A 13,431-nucleotide genomic window follows, 5' to 3' on the forward strand; every position below is an offset into this window, starting at 1 on the left:
CCATTTGTCTGTGATTTTCAGAAGGATCATTCTCTTGTTTCAATGCTCTGCTGTAGTCTTAACCTTCTTGACGATGGTATATTTGAACTTGTGTTTTGTAAGTGAAGTTTGATGGGATGGTGGCTCATGTGGCAGGAGATATGTGTGCATTCGTTCCTTGCTACCTTATTAGTATATGCGTCTGTGATGCCTGCTACGTGGCTTCTGTAACAAGCTTATTTTGTATGTAGGGCCACACGCTCAGAAGGGCTCCTCTCTTGTTTTAATGCTCTGCTGTCACATCTTAAAATTCTTAATAATTGTCATCTTGAAATCTTTCATTTTATCTTTGAACCTGTGTATTGGAAGTGAAGTCCAATGGGCAATGGATCTTGTGTGTGAGCAGAAGAGAAACATGCGATATGGGTGTTCACCATTCACATACAGTGTTCACAGTGCCCCATGAGCATAGAATTCTGGTGAACCCACAAGGCATGGACATTCAGCGAGACTCAAAATGAGTACAAGGGAAGCGTGTTATATCTATGGTAAGGAGGGGCACCAAAGAGGCCACGCTTTCTGTTCAAACTAGAAGTTTCTTAGGTCCCAGAAAAAAGGTAATGGCCTTCCAAGAAACAAGGACAATGAAGGAAACTTAACATATCCTTTCTTAGTCATGATACTTCCCTCTTTTAGCCAATCACTTACACTGAAAATGATAACATAGAAGGAAGGGGAAACATAGGACACCTCATACTTCCCTTTCCTTTCAGCCTTCCTCATTCATTAGTAAGTAGGAAGTAGGGAGTGTCGGTAAAATGTGTGAATATCAAGAAGTGAAATAAAAGCAATTCAGTTGGTTTGGTGCAACATTTCCACTGTCCTGGTAAGAATGTATGAGCTATGCAATACCAACGGTGTAGTTTCAGTGATTCCACATATGAGTTAAATGCTCTTAGATTGCATTTAAAACTGTCATTGCACAATATAAACATGAATGGTAAAATTCATGCTAATAATTAAAAATTAATTTTTCTTAGAACAACATTTAGTAGTAAATAAAAAACACCATGACAAGTTGAGAGAGACTAGAAGAGAGGAAACAGCTTTATACTTCAATGCTCCTACTGGCACGTTTTTCCTACTTTTTGAACAAGGGGGCCCGCATTTTCATTTTGCATTGGGCCCTGCGAATTATGTTGTTGGCCCGGTTTGGAAAGCTTGCTGTCAGGACGCTTCCTCTCAGAACGCAGCTGCCGTGTTGGGAGCAAGCCCAAGCCACATGGAAAGGGCACGTGTAGGTGCTCCAGTCAACAGTCCTGCCCAAGCCCAGCCTTTGGGGCATCCCAGCACAGGTGACAGAAATACAGCCTTCAGATGATTCCACTCCTACCTTTCCTAGCCCTCCCCCAGCCCCACCTCAACTTCCAGACACCTCCATCCACCTGGGTCTTCCAGCTGAGACCCAGCCTTCATGGAGTAGAGACAAGCCATCCCTGCAGTACCCTGTCTGAGTTCCTGATCTACAGAATCCATGAACAAAATAAAACACATGGTTGTTATGTTTCACCAGAGATTAGGGTAGTTTGATATGCAGTAATAAATGTATCCTAGTTTATTCACTCGCGTTGATTCCAATCTTTTGTTAATACAAATGAAGCTGCAATGAATAACTGTGCATAGTCTTTGTATACTTAGGGCAGATTCCTAGAAACGAGGATTACTGTGTCAAAGGGTAAAATGCATACACAATTTTGTTAGCTCTTGCCAAATTCCTCTCTAAACAGCCTTCTTTGCGTTTACAGTATATTTGTACATGCATAATTCCCCTCCCCAACATACCTACAGAGAAACATACATAGAGAAAAATGCATAGAGGTACAGCTTGATGAATTCTTGATGAAACTAAACACATGCGTAACCCTCACCCAGGTCAAGAAACAAACATTCCTAGCAGCCTAAAAGCTGCCCTTGTCCCCCTTCCCAGTGAGTACACCCTTCCATGGTATGAATTTACCACTATTTATCCAATTTCCTTTTGGTATTTCCCGTTAGGGGCTAATACATTCTATGCTCCTTGGCTTTTATTATAGTCATCAGAACCTGTTGCACAGATGTCACGTTTGTTAGATGCTCCTCTATGGTTCTGCCGTTCTGTTGGGTTATTGTTCTCAAAGTAGGTTCCTGTGGAACCCTGGGGTTCTTTCTCAAATGACAGGAAAAAGAACAAATGCATGGATTGGCTCTTCTCAGTGCAAAAATTTTCCTAAAACCTTTGGGGTTCGTTCCCACTTGTCGGCTACCAAGTTTTAGCGATGACAGATGTGCAAGAAACAGGAAAGAATGGGAAGACCCAGAAATGCCATGGGCTGCTACTGGGAGTAACAGTGGTCATCATCTACGGAGAAGTCTTTTGCATTGGGATAGGGTCTTTTACGTACAGTAGATAGATCTTCTCTAATCTTCAAAAGCCTTGGCGAAATAGGTATTGGGACCCCTCTTTCACTGGGAGTGAAAACCCAGGCTCTGAGAGGGGAAGTAACTTGCTCAAGGTTCATTGCTCACATTGGAGAATGGCAAAGCCTATAGGCTCTGGGCTCCCCAACGGCCCTGGCTTCCTTCGGTTTAGACCACATCTTTGTGTCCTCTTCTCAGTCTGGCACCCAAGGCTCTGCCTCCTCTGCCTCTTTCAGAGCACTGGCCTCTTCCTTCCCCTTCCTGAATGTTCTCAAGCTTTTCCCTGAGCCGCCCCTGGGCCTTTGCACATGCTGCTCCCTCTGCCTGGAACCCTCTTTTTCCTCTTTACCTAACTCCTCCTCGTCCTTCAAGGACGCATCCCCTAAGTTGATATCCTTGCTCCAATAGCACTGTAGAGTTCCCCTGTCACTGTCACTGTGCTTTTCGTTGTTTGGTTATTGAATTTCTGTCTCCTCCCACCCACCCCAGACTGAAGGCACCTTAGAGCAGGTGTCTGTCTGTCTTGTTCATGGCTGTGTCCACAGAGCCTAGCACAGTTGCTGGCACATAGTAGGCACTCAATAACATTGGCTGAGGGAAGGGACCATCTTACTTGAGTCCCATGGCAACCCTGTGAAGCAAGCAGGGCTGGGCTGCTCACTCGCATTTTACAGATGAGGATAGCAAAGCCCAGAGAGGGAAGGGTCCAGTCCCCTGTGACTTGTGGACACAACCAGGCCTGGGTGACTGTGTTCCTGACACCTCTCCCAGACCGAGGGGTCGGGCCTCAGCCAGCCAGGGGGGCTTCCAGGGCTCCCGTAGCCCTCCCTTGTTTCCCAGATTGGAAGTGACAAGTGTGACCCTCTCCTGCCCAGGACCTGGTGGGCGGGGTGGGAGGGGTGCGTGGGTGCAGCCGGAGGTGGGATCAGAGCGGCGAGAAGGCCGAGGAGGTAGACAAGAAAGCTAAGTCCTACTTGCAGAAGAGTTGGGGGGTGGTGGAGCTGTGGTCACGTTCTGAAGCCAGGGCAGGGGAGTCAGGAAGTCAGAAGCAGGAAGGAAGCTCCCGTCCCTGCCCCAGGAGGACCCAGAGGACTCAATGGCCTTTATCTTCCTGTGTGTTCCAAGCACTGGTCAGCTTGGACTCAGCAATTGCTTATGTATTTATTTTCCTTTAATCTTGGTCACAGGGAACATAAGACTCTGGAGCAGGTGATTTGGGTCCAAAACCACCTCTGAAACCCCTCACTGTGTGACTTTGGCCAAGTATCTTGGCTTCTCTGGACCTCCATTTCCCCATCTGTAAAAGGGGGAGATGATAATAGTACCTATCCCATACGGCCGTTATAGGGCTTCCCCAGATATTCTAAGGGAAGTTCTTCGTGGGGTGCCTGGCATAGAGAAATAATTAGAGATAACATCACAGAGAACTTACTATGTACAGGCCCAGTACGAGGGCACTTACAGTTTACTAAGCCTTCATGTGGACTTTGGAGGCTCCAGCATGATCCTCGAAAGGGGCAGAAGTGGGACTTGGACCTAGCTCTCTACAGAACCAGAGGGCTGAACCAAAGAACCATGTTACTTAGACAGAGCAGCTGCTGCATGCCGGGCCCTGCATTCTGTTCCATAGGGCAATAAAGGTCAAGTGGAAATGGACAGTTCTTCCAGGACAACTGATGGCCATCTGGGACCCTCTCTTCAGAAGGAATACTTCAGACCCAAACCTGCACTCCAGTTTAAGAACCCCTGCAGCAGGAGGGGAGCTGGAGAGGGGCTGAGCTAGGCGGTGAGGAGTCCTCCTTGTAGGCTGAGCTCAGGGTACTTGGGAGCCGCTGAAGGCTCTAGGCAGGGGAAGTGACATGACTGTAGGCCAGGAGGGAGCAAACCTGGAGATGGGGCTCTATTGGGAGGCTGCTGGGATCTTCCAGGCAAAACATGAGGTTGGGGTGAGAGGGCAGGCGCTGGAGGGGGAGCGGTGCCGGATGTCCTGCTTCCCTTCCTGCCAGCTGGGAAATGTCACCTTTGGGTACAGCTTGCCCTGCTCCCAGAGAAGGAAGCTGAGGTGGTGGGTGGCTCTGCCATACATAGACGGCTCAACTCCAGACATACACAAAAGAGAAATATTTAACTTACTGAGTTTTGGGGTCTTTCTGCTACAGCAGCTTGGCCTGTACCAGAACTCACTGTGTGACCTCAGGCAAAGGACTTTACTTCTCTGAGCCTCAGTTTCCACATTTGTAAAACAGGGGCAATAACAGAACCCACTAGGATTCCGAAGTGGTGTGTGTAGAGCTAACACGGAGGAGCCATGCAGTGAATGCCCCTTATCCCCACACAAGCCCCTGGCTGGCCCCTAACTCCTGTCTAGCCCAGTGGCAAGACTTTTATTTTCTCTTCCTCCTTCTGACTCCCTTGGTGGCAGAGGCTCAGGGCAGTGGACACAACAGACGTCAGACCCAGGGTCTGGATGACTTTCAGACAGAGGCGATCCCTCTCCTGAATTTTACAGATTAGGAAACTGAGGTCTAGAGAGGGGCAGGAATTTGCCCCAGCTCCACAGCAACTCGGGCAGAGTGGTGCTGGATCCAGTCCCTCGTGGGCACTGGGGTGGGGAGTTGATTTCCGAAATAGGTGTCGGGGTCACCTCTTCCCACCACTCTCCCTTGGCTCACTGGCTCAGTGGCATCACTCTCCCACACTAGCCTCCTTATGGTTCCTCACAACTACCTCAGGGCCTTTGCACATGCTGTTCCCTCCAGTGGGCCTACTCTTCCCCCAGCTCCTCACCTGGCTGCCTCTTTCTCACCTTTAGTCCTCAGTTTAAGTGTCCCTCTTCAGAGAGTCCTTCCCTGATCACCCTGCCTCTGAAATCTTTTATCTGTAACTCCTGTTTATTTTCTTCACTTACAATATATTAATTAGTTAATTTAGTTAAATAAAAAATTTTTTTAATTTTATTTTGGCGGGTCTCTCCCTCTAGCCTGTTAAGCTCTATGATTTCGGGACTGTGGCCATCTGTCTCTCTCGTTTGCTGCTCCCTCCCCATCACCGAGGCAGGCCTTGGCCCAGGCAGGTCCTCAGTACGTCCCTGCCATGTGAAAGAATGAATACGTGTATGAATGAATAAATACATGAGTGAACGTGCCAGGCCTGGATGTCCACCACTGCACTGAATTTGCACGACTTCCCCATGACTAGATCACAGTCTCTGCATTGTGCAGATGTGGAAAGTGAGGCTCAGAGAGGTCCCACAGGGGAGGGTGGGAATGTGTTGGATGTTAAAGGCCATTGGACTTCCCTGCCCTCAGGACACAGGCAACAGCAGCTCACAGGCCACATTACACGTTAATCTAACACAAGAAAGTAACACATTTTTGCTGGATGTGGCCTGGACCAGATTCCATTCTCAGAAGGGCTGCTCCATCAAAAGATGCTGATGCTGCTGTTGCCAAGGCAACACTGTTAGCTTTCCCAAGCATCTTCAGTGAGAGAGGTGAAGGCCCAGATGGACACTGGCGGGGGGGAAAGTCTGGAAAAAGGGATCAAATCACCCAGCCAGCAGGACAAACCATCCTGATGCTGACTTATCCCCTGCCCCCTGCAAAGGGCCACCTCCTACCCCACCCATGATTGTTGTCTCTAGGCTGTGCTCAGTGAACTCTCTCCCCCAGTGTGGCAACTGCCTTTGCTGCGAACGTGCAGAGATCGTGGGAAGAATGCATTCTGCCTGCCTGGCTCCATCGGGACCTACCAGGTGCCAGTGGGAAAGACAGATTAGTCTTGGAAAACTTTCCAGAAAGTTCCTTCAGCCCTTGATATAGGTGGAAGGGACACCACTCCAGCATTTTTGTGGTCGGTGCCAATGTGCCTCCAGAGAGCTCTGGACGAGGGAGGCAGCTGATAGGTGCAAGTGCACTGGAGGTGGTGACTGGCTGTGCCTCTCGGATGAAACTTTCCCTCTCTGAGCTCTAATTTCTTCACTACTAAAATGGGGGAACGCTGGTCTGATTCAGGGAGAGGGGACAAGGATTCTACATAGGAACCTGCAGATGTAGGTATCTCAGAAGCCAGTTCCTGCAAGCGGTGGCCTCCAGGAGACCCACCCAAGGCCAAGACCTCACCAGCCAGGCCCCCTAGGGCCTTGTGCACCCAGAATCCTTTAGCCGTTCATGTCTGCAGCCACGGTGAGTCAGCGTTGCTCTCTTTTAGATGTTTGTAGGTGCTCCATCCTTATTGCACAGATGAGAACTGGAGGCTTAGAGAGGGCAGGGGCTCTGCTCCAGTGACAGAGCCTGGACTGGGCAGAGCCTTCTGGGCAGAACACAGCAGTGTCCTTGATAGTCTGGGGCAAACCAGGGATTAGCTGGAGCCTGAGGGGCGGGCCTTGGGGGCAGGGAGGCTAGGAGAAGAGGCAGAGATGGAGATAAGAGAGATGGGAGTCTGAGAGATGGAAAGAGAAAAAGTGAACCTCTGTTCTTGCCTGCCCAGCATCCCTGCTTCCTAAAGTGGCTCCTCAGTTTCCCCAAGGCCAGTCCACATGACTTGGAGGGAACTAACTCCACCCCCTGGTTCCAGGCATGATAGTGTGACCCAGGTCTGGTCAACCAGAATCACAGTGATAAGCACAGGGATGGACACAGGACCAGTCCTGGCTGGAAGGAATCCTGCCTTGCTGGGATCCCTGGGACAGGGGAGCTTTCTGTCTGAAGGATGCTGAGCAGGCAGGCCACAACCCTGGGGCTGCTGGAGCCATCTTTAAGGAAAGAACGTGACTGAGAATGAGGTCAGCATGGTGGATGGCAAGCCTGAGAGGTGGGGAGGGACATCACTTGAGCACCTGGATCTAACCACATCTGAATCCATCCCTAGACTCCCTGTATGTGAGTCAATCCATTCCTCAGGATAAGGTTTCTATCCCTTGCACTTGAGAGTCCTGGCACAGAGAAGGAAGGAAAGTAAGAAGGAAGGATGGATATTTTAAAGAACATATGTGTGAGCGCTACCCAAATCGGCTTCTTGGTCTTCTTAGACAACTGGAGGGCAGACAGGGATTTGGGACTTCACCCCACCCAGAGGAGCTCTGTTCCCGGGGCACACAGCATTGCCTATATACTTGTAGCACAAAAATAAATGCTGTAGATACAAAAATAAAATGCTTACCTTCCCTGGGTCCAGAAGAAGGAGTGGCATGCGCTAGGGGGCCGATTTCTCCACCCCATGCACCTCTTTGGGAACTAACATTTATTAGGCACCTGTTTCATGCCAGGCTCTGTTAAGAAGTTGCAATACAAGGTCTCATTTCCTCCTGCCCCATCACAGCAAGGAGGGAATATCACCATCTCCATTTCACAGACCAGACGATTGAGGCCTTGAGAGGCTGAGCCACTGGCTTCAAGTTCAAGAGCTGCAGCAGGGCTGTCTGACTCTTAAGTCCTGCCAGCAGCACCACACTGTACACCGTAGACACTAAATAAAGGCTGGCCGAGCAAATGCTGGATAGGGCGGTGTCAGCCTCCTGGGCAGCCACCTGCCCCTAAGTACTTTTCCCTCCTGCCTGAAGTCACCATTAGCAACCACATCCTTTGGTTTCCCTGAAGGAGATCAGCATTAATCTGTGCTGGGTTTAATCAGTGGATTGGCCGAGGTGGGACCCAGGGGTGGGGGCAGAGCCCAGTGGGATGAAGGTGCCCCATTTCCACCGTGCAGCCCCATCCAGGAGAAAACCTTCTGAAGACAGAGGTGCAACCTGGCGGTAGGGCAGGTCGGTCGTGGGCTGGGTCCGGGTGTTGGCTGAGGACGACAGGACTTTGGTGGCCTCATCAGGTCTGAGGAGGGTGACACAGTAATGGGACTGGGTGGCAGAGTGGCTGTGGCCCCTCTCTGAAAAAAGTTCATGAGAAGCCCGTGGTCTCCCAGACTCAGCAAAGGCCCAGTCTCCATGGAGCCCTAGCTGCAGCATCGCTGTTGGACAAGGCAAGAGGAGGCTAGGGGCTCTGCCTTGGAGGCAGGAGGGATCTGGACCCAGCTCTTGGTGTCCTGTTCGAGGCAGAGTGGGCCCCAAGAGCCCCTGAACTTGAGCTGGTATGAGCTGGGGTCACACGGAGTGCTGAGGGCAGCCCCTAGACAGAGATCTGGCTTCCTACGGACAGAGAAGCCTTGGAGCACAGACAGGAAACTTAGTTCTAGACCCTTCTTCAGCGACGGTGTATCTGTTTTAACCCAAAGTTTCCTTCCAGTTGTTTTTAGAGGCTGAGAATGTCACTGTGGCCCTCGTAGCTAGAAATGGTGAAAGCAGCTGGGGCTGGGGATAGTGACCTGGGGTTTCAGCTCATGACATACAAGGACCAGCTTTTTCCAAGGGTATCCGCAGCCCTGAGAGATGCTCTGGGATAATCAGGGCCCATTTTCAAATAAATAAATTTGGGGAAAGCTGCCTACTCTAGCCCTTTCATGGGCAGTCACTAAGCACATGACCACACTAATGGCCCTGACAAGGCCTGCAGCTAAGAATGCCGGTTCACGTTGGTTTAACCTGGTGTTTCCCTCCCTTACTTGACCACAGGTACTTTTAGAGGGGAGTCCTAGTTATTCTCTCTGGAATATATTCTAGGACATTCAAGGGGTAAAGGAATCCCTCTTAGATCTCCTGGAGCCCCTGAGAAACCACATCTGAGCTTTAGATGCTGGGGCCTAGGAGTGGTGGACAATGTGGGTGGAAATAACTCCCGTTATAGGGTGGATGCAGCTCCTTCAGTCCTGAACAGAAAGCTCAAGGACATCTCAAGGCTGAGAAAGCTTGGAACAAGAGATGGCCTTCCCAACAACCCAGGGACAGACTCTGGGCCTCCATCTGGGCAGTTTCCTGCCTGTAAATACCTTTCCGCCTGCCTCACATCCCACCACTAGTCGTGTATTCCTTTGAGGAGCCCAGTTAAATCTGTTCTCAGCTCATCCAGGGTACTGCGACCCTCAAGCTGGCCGGAGGGCCCTGCAGGAGGCAGGAGAGAAGAGGAAATAGGGACAATGAAGAGGCAGGAACCCCCAAACACCCACCATTTCACAACTTGAGGGAAAAAGGGAGGGAGGTGACTCTTCTGGACTCCTGGGGTAAGGAGGGCTGGCTCAGGGGACCCAGGGTGTCCAGGACGAGGTCCTGGCATTGTGTCCTGTGTTTGGGTCCAGCTTGTTCAGAGGATACCACATCCAGGTCCTCCTGCGGGACCAGCCTCCAGGCGGGCTGCTCCTTAGATGTCTGTGGGACGCACCATCATGCGAGTAGAGCGCAGCGAGTAGCTGGGGCCTTGGAAGTAGTGCCAGCGGATGCCGTTGAGCTTGCGCACGTGGTGGCGGGCCGGGTAGTAGATGCCATTGAGGTTTGAGAGGCCGCAGGCATCAAACCACCATCCTGGTGGAGGGGGAGTTAGAGGCTCTGGGGATGTGGGGGCCCAGCCAGTGGGGGAGGGCAGCCCCCTACCCCGAAGATGAATCAGGGCTGGTGGCTCCTCTGGGAAGCCAGCTTGCTGGAGACGGGGCTGGGTGGGAACGGGCATTGGCTGGTGGGGGAGGGAGGCTCCCAGACCCGCTGCTCAGTATGGGGCCTCCAGAGGCAGTGCACTCATGTCTGTCTCTCTGTGTCTGTCTCTGATCTCTGTATCTCTCTTTGCTTTCCCTTACCCTACCTTTCTGGGTCTCTCTGTCTTTCACACACTTTGTCCATCTGTCTTTCTGTGGTCTGCGTTTCTCTCTCCATCTCTCCCTCTGTACTTCCCTCTGTCCCCATGTAGCTCTGTGCCCAGCACTCTGTCTGTCCATCCTGATGTCTCTCTCGTCTCCATCTGTCCCTGTCTCTGGAGGTCTCCTCTGATCTCTGTCCTTCCCATTCTGTCTCTCACTCCTCATCTCCCACTCTCTGATGTCTCTCCCCACAGAAAACACTGCCTAAGCCAGAGTTGGTGGGCAGCTGCCCCTCTGCCCTCCACCCAGGTCTCCCGCCTCCGGATCCTGCTTGGCCCGGGAGGAGGGTTGGGGAGGAAGTCTCAGGCCTGGGGTTGGGCAGATTAGGCATTGTACCCCCCTAGGGTGCACCCTGGGCCCCGCTCTCAGTGCTTCTTAGAGGTCTCAGAGGAGAACTGGTGATGCCAGCTTTAGGAGGAGGTGAGACCTTGGAGGGGACCTCAAGGAGCCTGTCGGGGGGAAGGTATGGATGAGGGACGGCCAGCTCAGCCCGTGGGTGAGCGAGACCCTGACCTGCACCCACTTCTTGACGGCACCTGGCTGCACAAGGACCCGAGTGGGGAGGGGATGGGCGTATTCAGCCAGGCGTGCCTGTGGGGAGGTGGGGCTTCACCCCGCCCTGCACCCACCTCCGGACAGCATCTGGGCGCACTTGCAGAGGCAGTTGTCGTTGTCTGCGTCGCGGGTGCTGAAGTTGGTGCCCTGCAGGACCAGGCTGCTCTGGCGCCCCGCCGAGCCGCTGTACCCACTCAGGGAAAGCCTGGAGGCCACCCGGAGGTGGTGATGGGAGAGGGGCCCAGAGTCAGGTTGGGGGTGGTTGCGGAAGGGGTTCCCCTCCCTGTCTGCTGCCTGCAGGGACAGAGTGCCCGCCCCGTGCCAGGCCTCCCTCAGCTGGCTGAACCTGAGTCTTGGCCAGTTGTGAGAATGATCGTGACAATAATAATAATGAGGACCACGGCTAACATTTTTTTGAACATCTACTATGTGCCAGGCATTGTTTAAAGCACTTTACATGGGTTATTCATTCTCATTTAATCCTCAAAATACCTTAGTATTCCCATTTTACAGACGAGGAAACAGAGCTCCCAAGAGCCACAGGAGCCTGCCTGAGATCTCAGAACGAATGAGGGTGAGAGACAGATCCCAGCCCCATTTGGCCTGACTTCCCAGCTGACCATCCGGCAACCCCAGCCCTATCACACCTCACGCCCACCCACGCCCTCCGGGAAGCCTTCCTTGACCACAGCAGCCCACATGGATCAGGGCCCTGAGGCACCCCCAGCCCTGTGACCTCCACCCCTGCAGCCAGCTGGGGAGGGTTTCTATTTCTCGGTCAGGCTATGAGGCCCTGGCGGGCACATCCAGGCCTTTGTGGTGATTACGACCACAAGTTCTGGGGGTAAAACGCCTGGATTCAAATCCCAGCTGTGCCGCTCGTCAGCTGTGTGGCCTTGGGCAGATTGCTTCGCCTCTCGGCTTCAGTTTCTTCATCTGTTAAAACGGTAACGATAGTATATTAACCGTCATTGTGATGGGGTGACCTCGGCGTGTGACAGGTGCAGGGCAGCACTGGCACACAGTAAGTGCCTGGCACGTTCGGTGCTTGTGGATTCGTCCCATCCTGTCCCCGTGTTCCCAGCCCGTGTGCTTGGCTGGCACAGGCTTCCACTGAGCCTGGCAGGAGAGAGTGTTGGGGGCTTGTAGCAGGGCAGGGGCTGCACTGGCAGCTGAGGCGGGAGCCAGTTTGGGAGCAACAGAAGGTCCTACGGGTGGAGGCAAGTGGACATCAGATGCAGCCGGGGCAGCTCGGGGAAGCCCTGGCTCCCCAGGGCAGGACCTGCGAGATGCCCCCATTGGGATCCAGAGGGAATGTGGGGCCTGGGCATGAGGCCACCTCAGTCCCTGCATCTACCCCCTGTGTTCTCTGTCTGTGGTGAGGGCAGGGCTGGCTCAGCGTGGCCAGCCGTGAAGCCTTAACTGTGCCCTTAAATGTGCCACCCTGGGCTTGCATGAGTGGCATTGCAAATCCCCCGCCAAGAGGCCCACCTGGCCAGGGGCTCCCTGGGGTGGGGACAGGCTGGCTGGCCCACCTGCTCATAGGGTCCCAGCTTCTCCTTGTGGCCATTGAGGGCTCCATTTGAGGGCTCAGTCATGTCAGTTCAAGGCCAGGCTCGGGACTCAGGCTAAAGTTTGAGGTCACCTTTAGTCTGGGGCTGTGTGGAATCAGTGCTGGACAAAGCCGAATGATCTCATGGGGTCACTGCCGCAGCACTGGCCCCAAGTCCTCAGCCTCCCTTCCCCTCCTCTCTGGGAGCCAGAAGGGGGATCTGCGATCTCTAAGGGACCCTCAAGTCATGAGCCGGGAAGCCCCAGTTGACCCATTGCTCAGATGCACTTTGGACATAATCATGGCTCAGGTCTGGGGAACACAAACATACACACGAGTCCTTGGACACCCCCAATTGAGACACACGAGGTGCGTGAGTCTGTGTCTGAGGCCGTGAGCATCCGGATACAAGTCTCTGTGCCTGCGTGTTCATGTGTGCGTTTAAGTTTGTGCAGCAATCTCTACGGTGGGTCTGAGTGTGCGCTCTGGAATATGTCTTTGCGCCTGAGATTGTGTGCGTGTTTACCTGAGAGGGCTTCTCTGAGGCATGTTTGCACACGTGCCTGGGTGTGTGTCTGTGCTTGTTTGTGTGGCTATGGCACTTGTGTGAGTCTGTGCCCTGAAGGTTCAAGTGTGTACCCCAGGGGTACATGTGCATGTGCGTCTGTGCGTGTCCCTGTATATCTCTGTGTGTATCTGCTGCTTGTTGCCGGGTCTGGGTGTGTGGGCACCTCTGGAAGGCCTATGCCTGGTGTCAGTGTGTGCCTGTGTCTTGTCTGTGCCTCCCCCATCCCGCTCCGTGGGCCGCTTCTCTGCAGTCTTATGCATGCACCCCAGCCGGGCTCCAGAGGGTTCCCATTATTGTGTCTGACAAATAAGGGTGCCCCTCCCACCCCGATGCCCACGCTCCAGCTTCTGCCTGCCCAGGTTTCACCACCTCTAGGCTTCCCTATGGGGATCCACCCCACCTCACCAGGCAGCTGACGCTGTACGGTGGGGACCCAGGGACAGCACCTGTTTCTGTCACTCTCCCCTTAGCCCTCCTCTGGCAGTTTCCAGGTCCCTATGTGTTTTCCAGGATCTTCCAGGCTTTTCCTGAATGAGCAGGGCCTATTCCTTACGATCCCCGGAGCCCTTGAAAGAGCCTTGCTCAG

At 52.9% G+C, this 13,431-nt stretch overlaps 1 protein-coding gene across 1 annotated transcript in view; it reads right to left on the bottom strand.

The window, feature by feature from the left end:
- Positions 1 to 2,354: 2,354 nt before the first annotated feature.
- Positions 2,355 to 13,431, bottom strand: part of ANGPT4 (angiopoietin 4) — a 47,596-nt gene continuing 36,519 nt past the window's right edge. The window contains exons 8-9 of the mRNA XM_027078677.1: positions 10,800 to 10,930; positions 2,355 to 9,841 (exon numbers count right to left, since the gene is read on the bottom strand). Coding sequence (XP_026934478.1) covers positions 9,681 to 9,841; positions 10,800 to 10,930 — 292 coding nt within the window. The 3' untranslated portion in view covers positions 2,355 to 9,680. The remainder of the gene's footprint in view (positions 9,842 to 10,799; positions 10,931 to 13,431) is intronic.

The sequence above is a fragment of the Aethalodelphis obliquidens genome, unplaced genomic scaffold (genome assembly GCF_003676395.1).
Source record: "Aethalodelphis obliquidens isolate GAN/ISIS:26980383/991018 unplaced genomic scaffold, ASM367639v1 scaffold42, whole genome shotgun sequence".
NCBI lineage: Eukaryota > Metazoa > Chordata > Mammalia > Artiodactyla > Delphinidae > Aethalodelphis > Aethalodelphis obliquidens.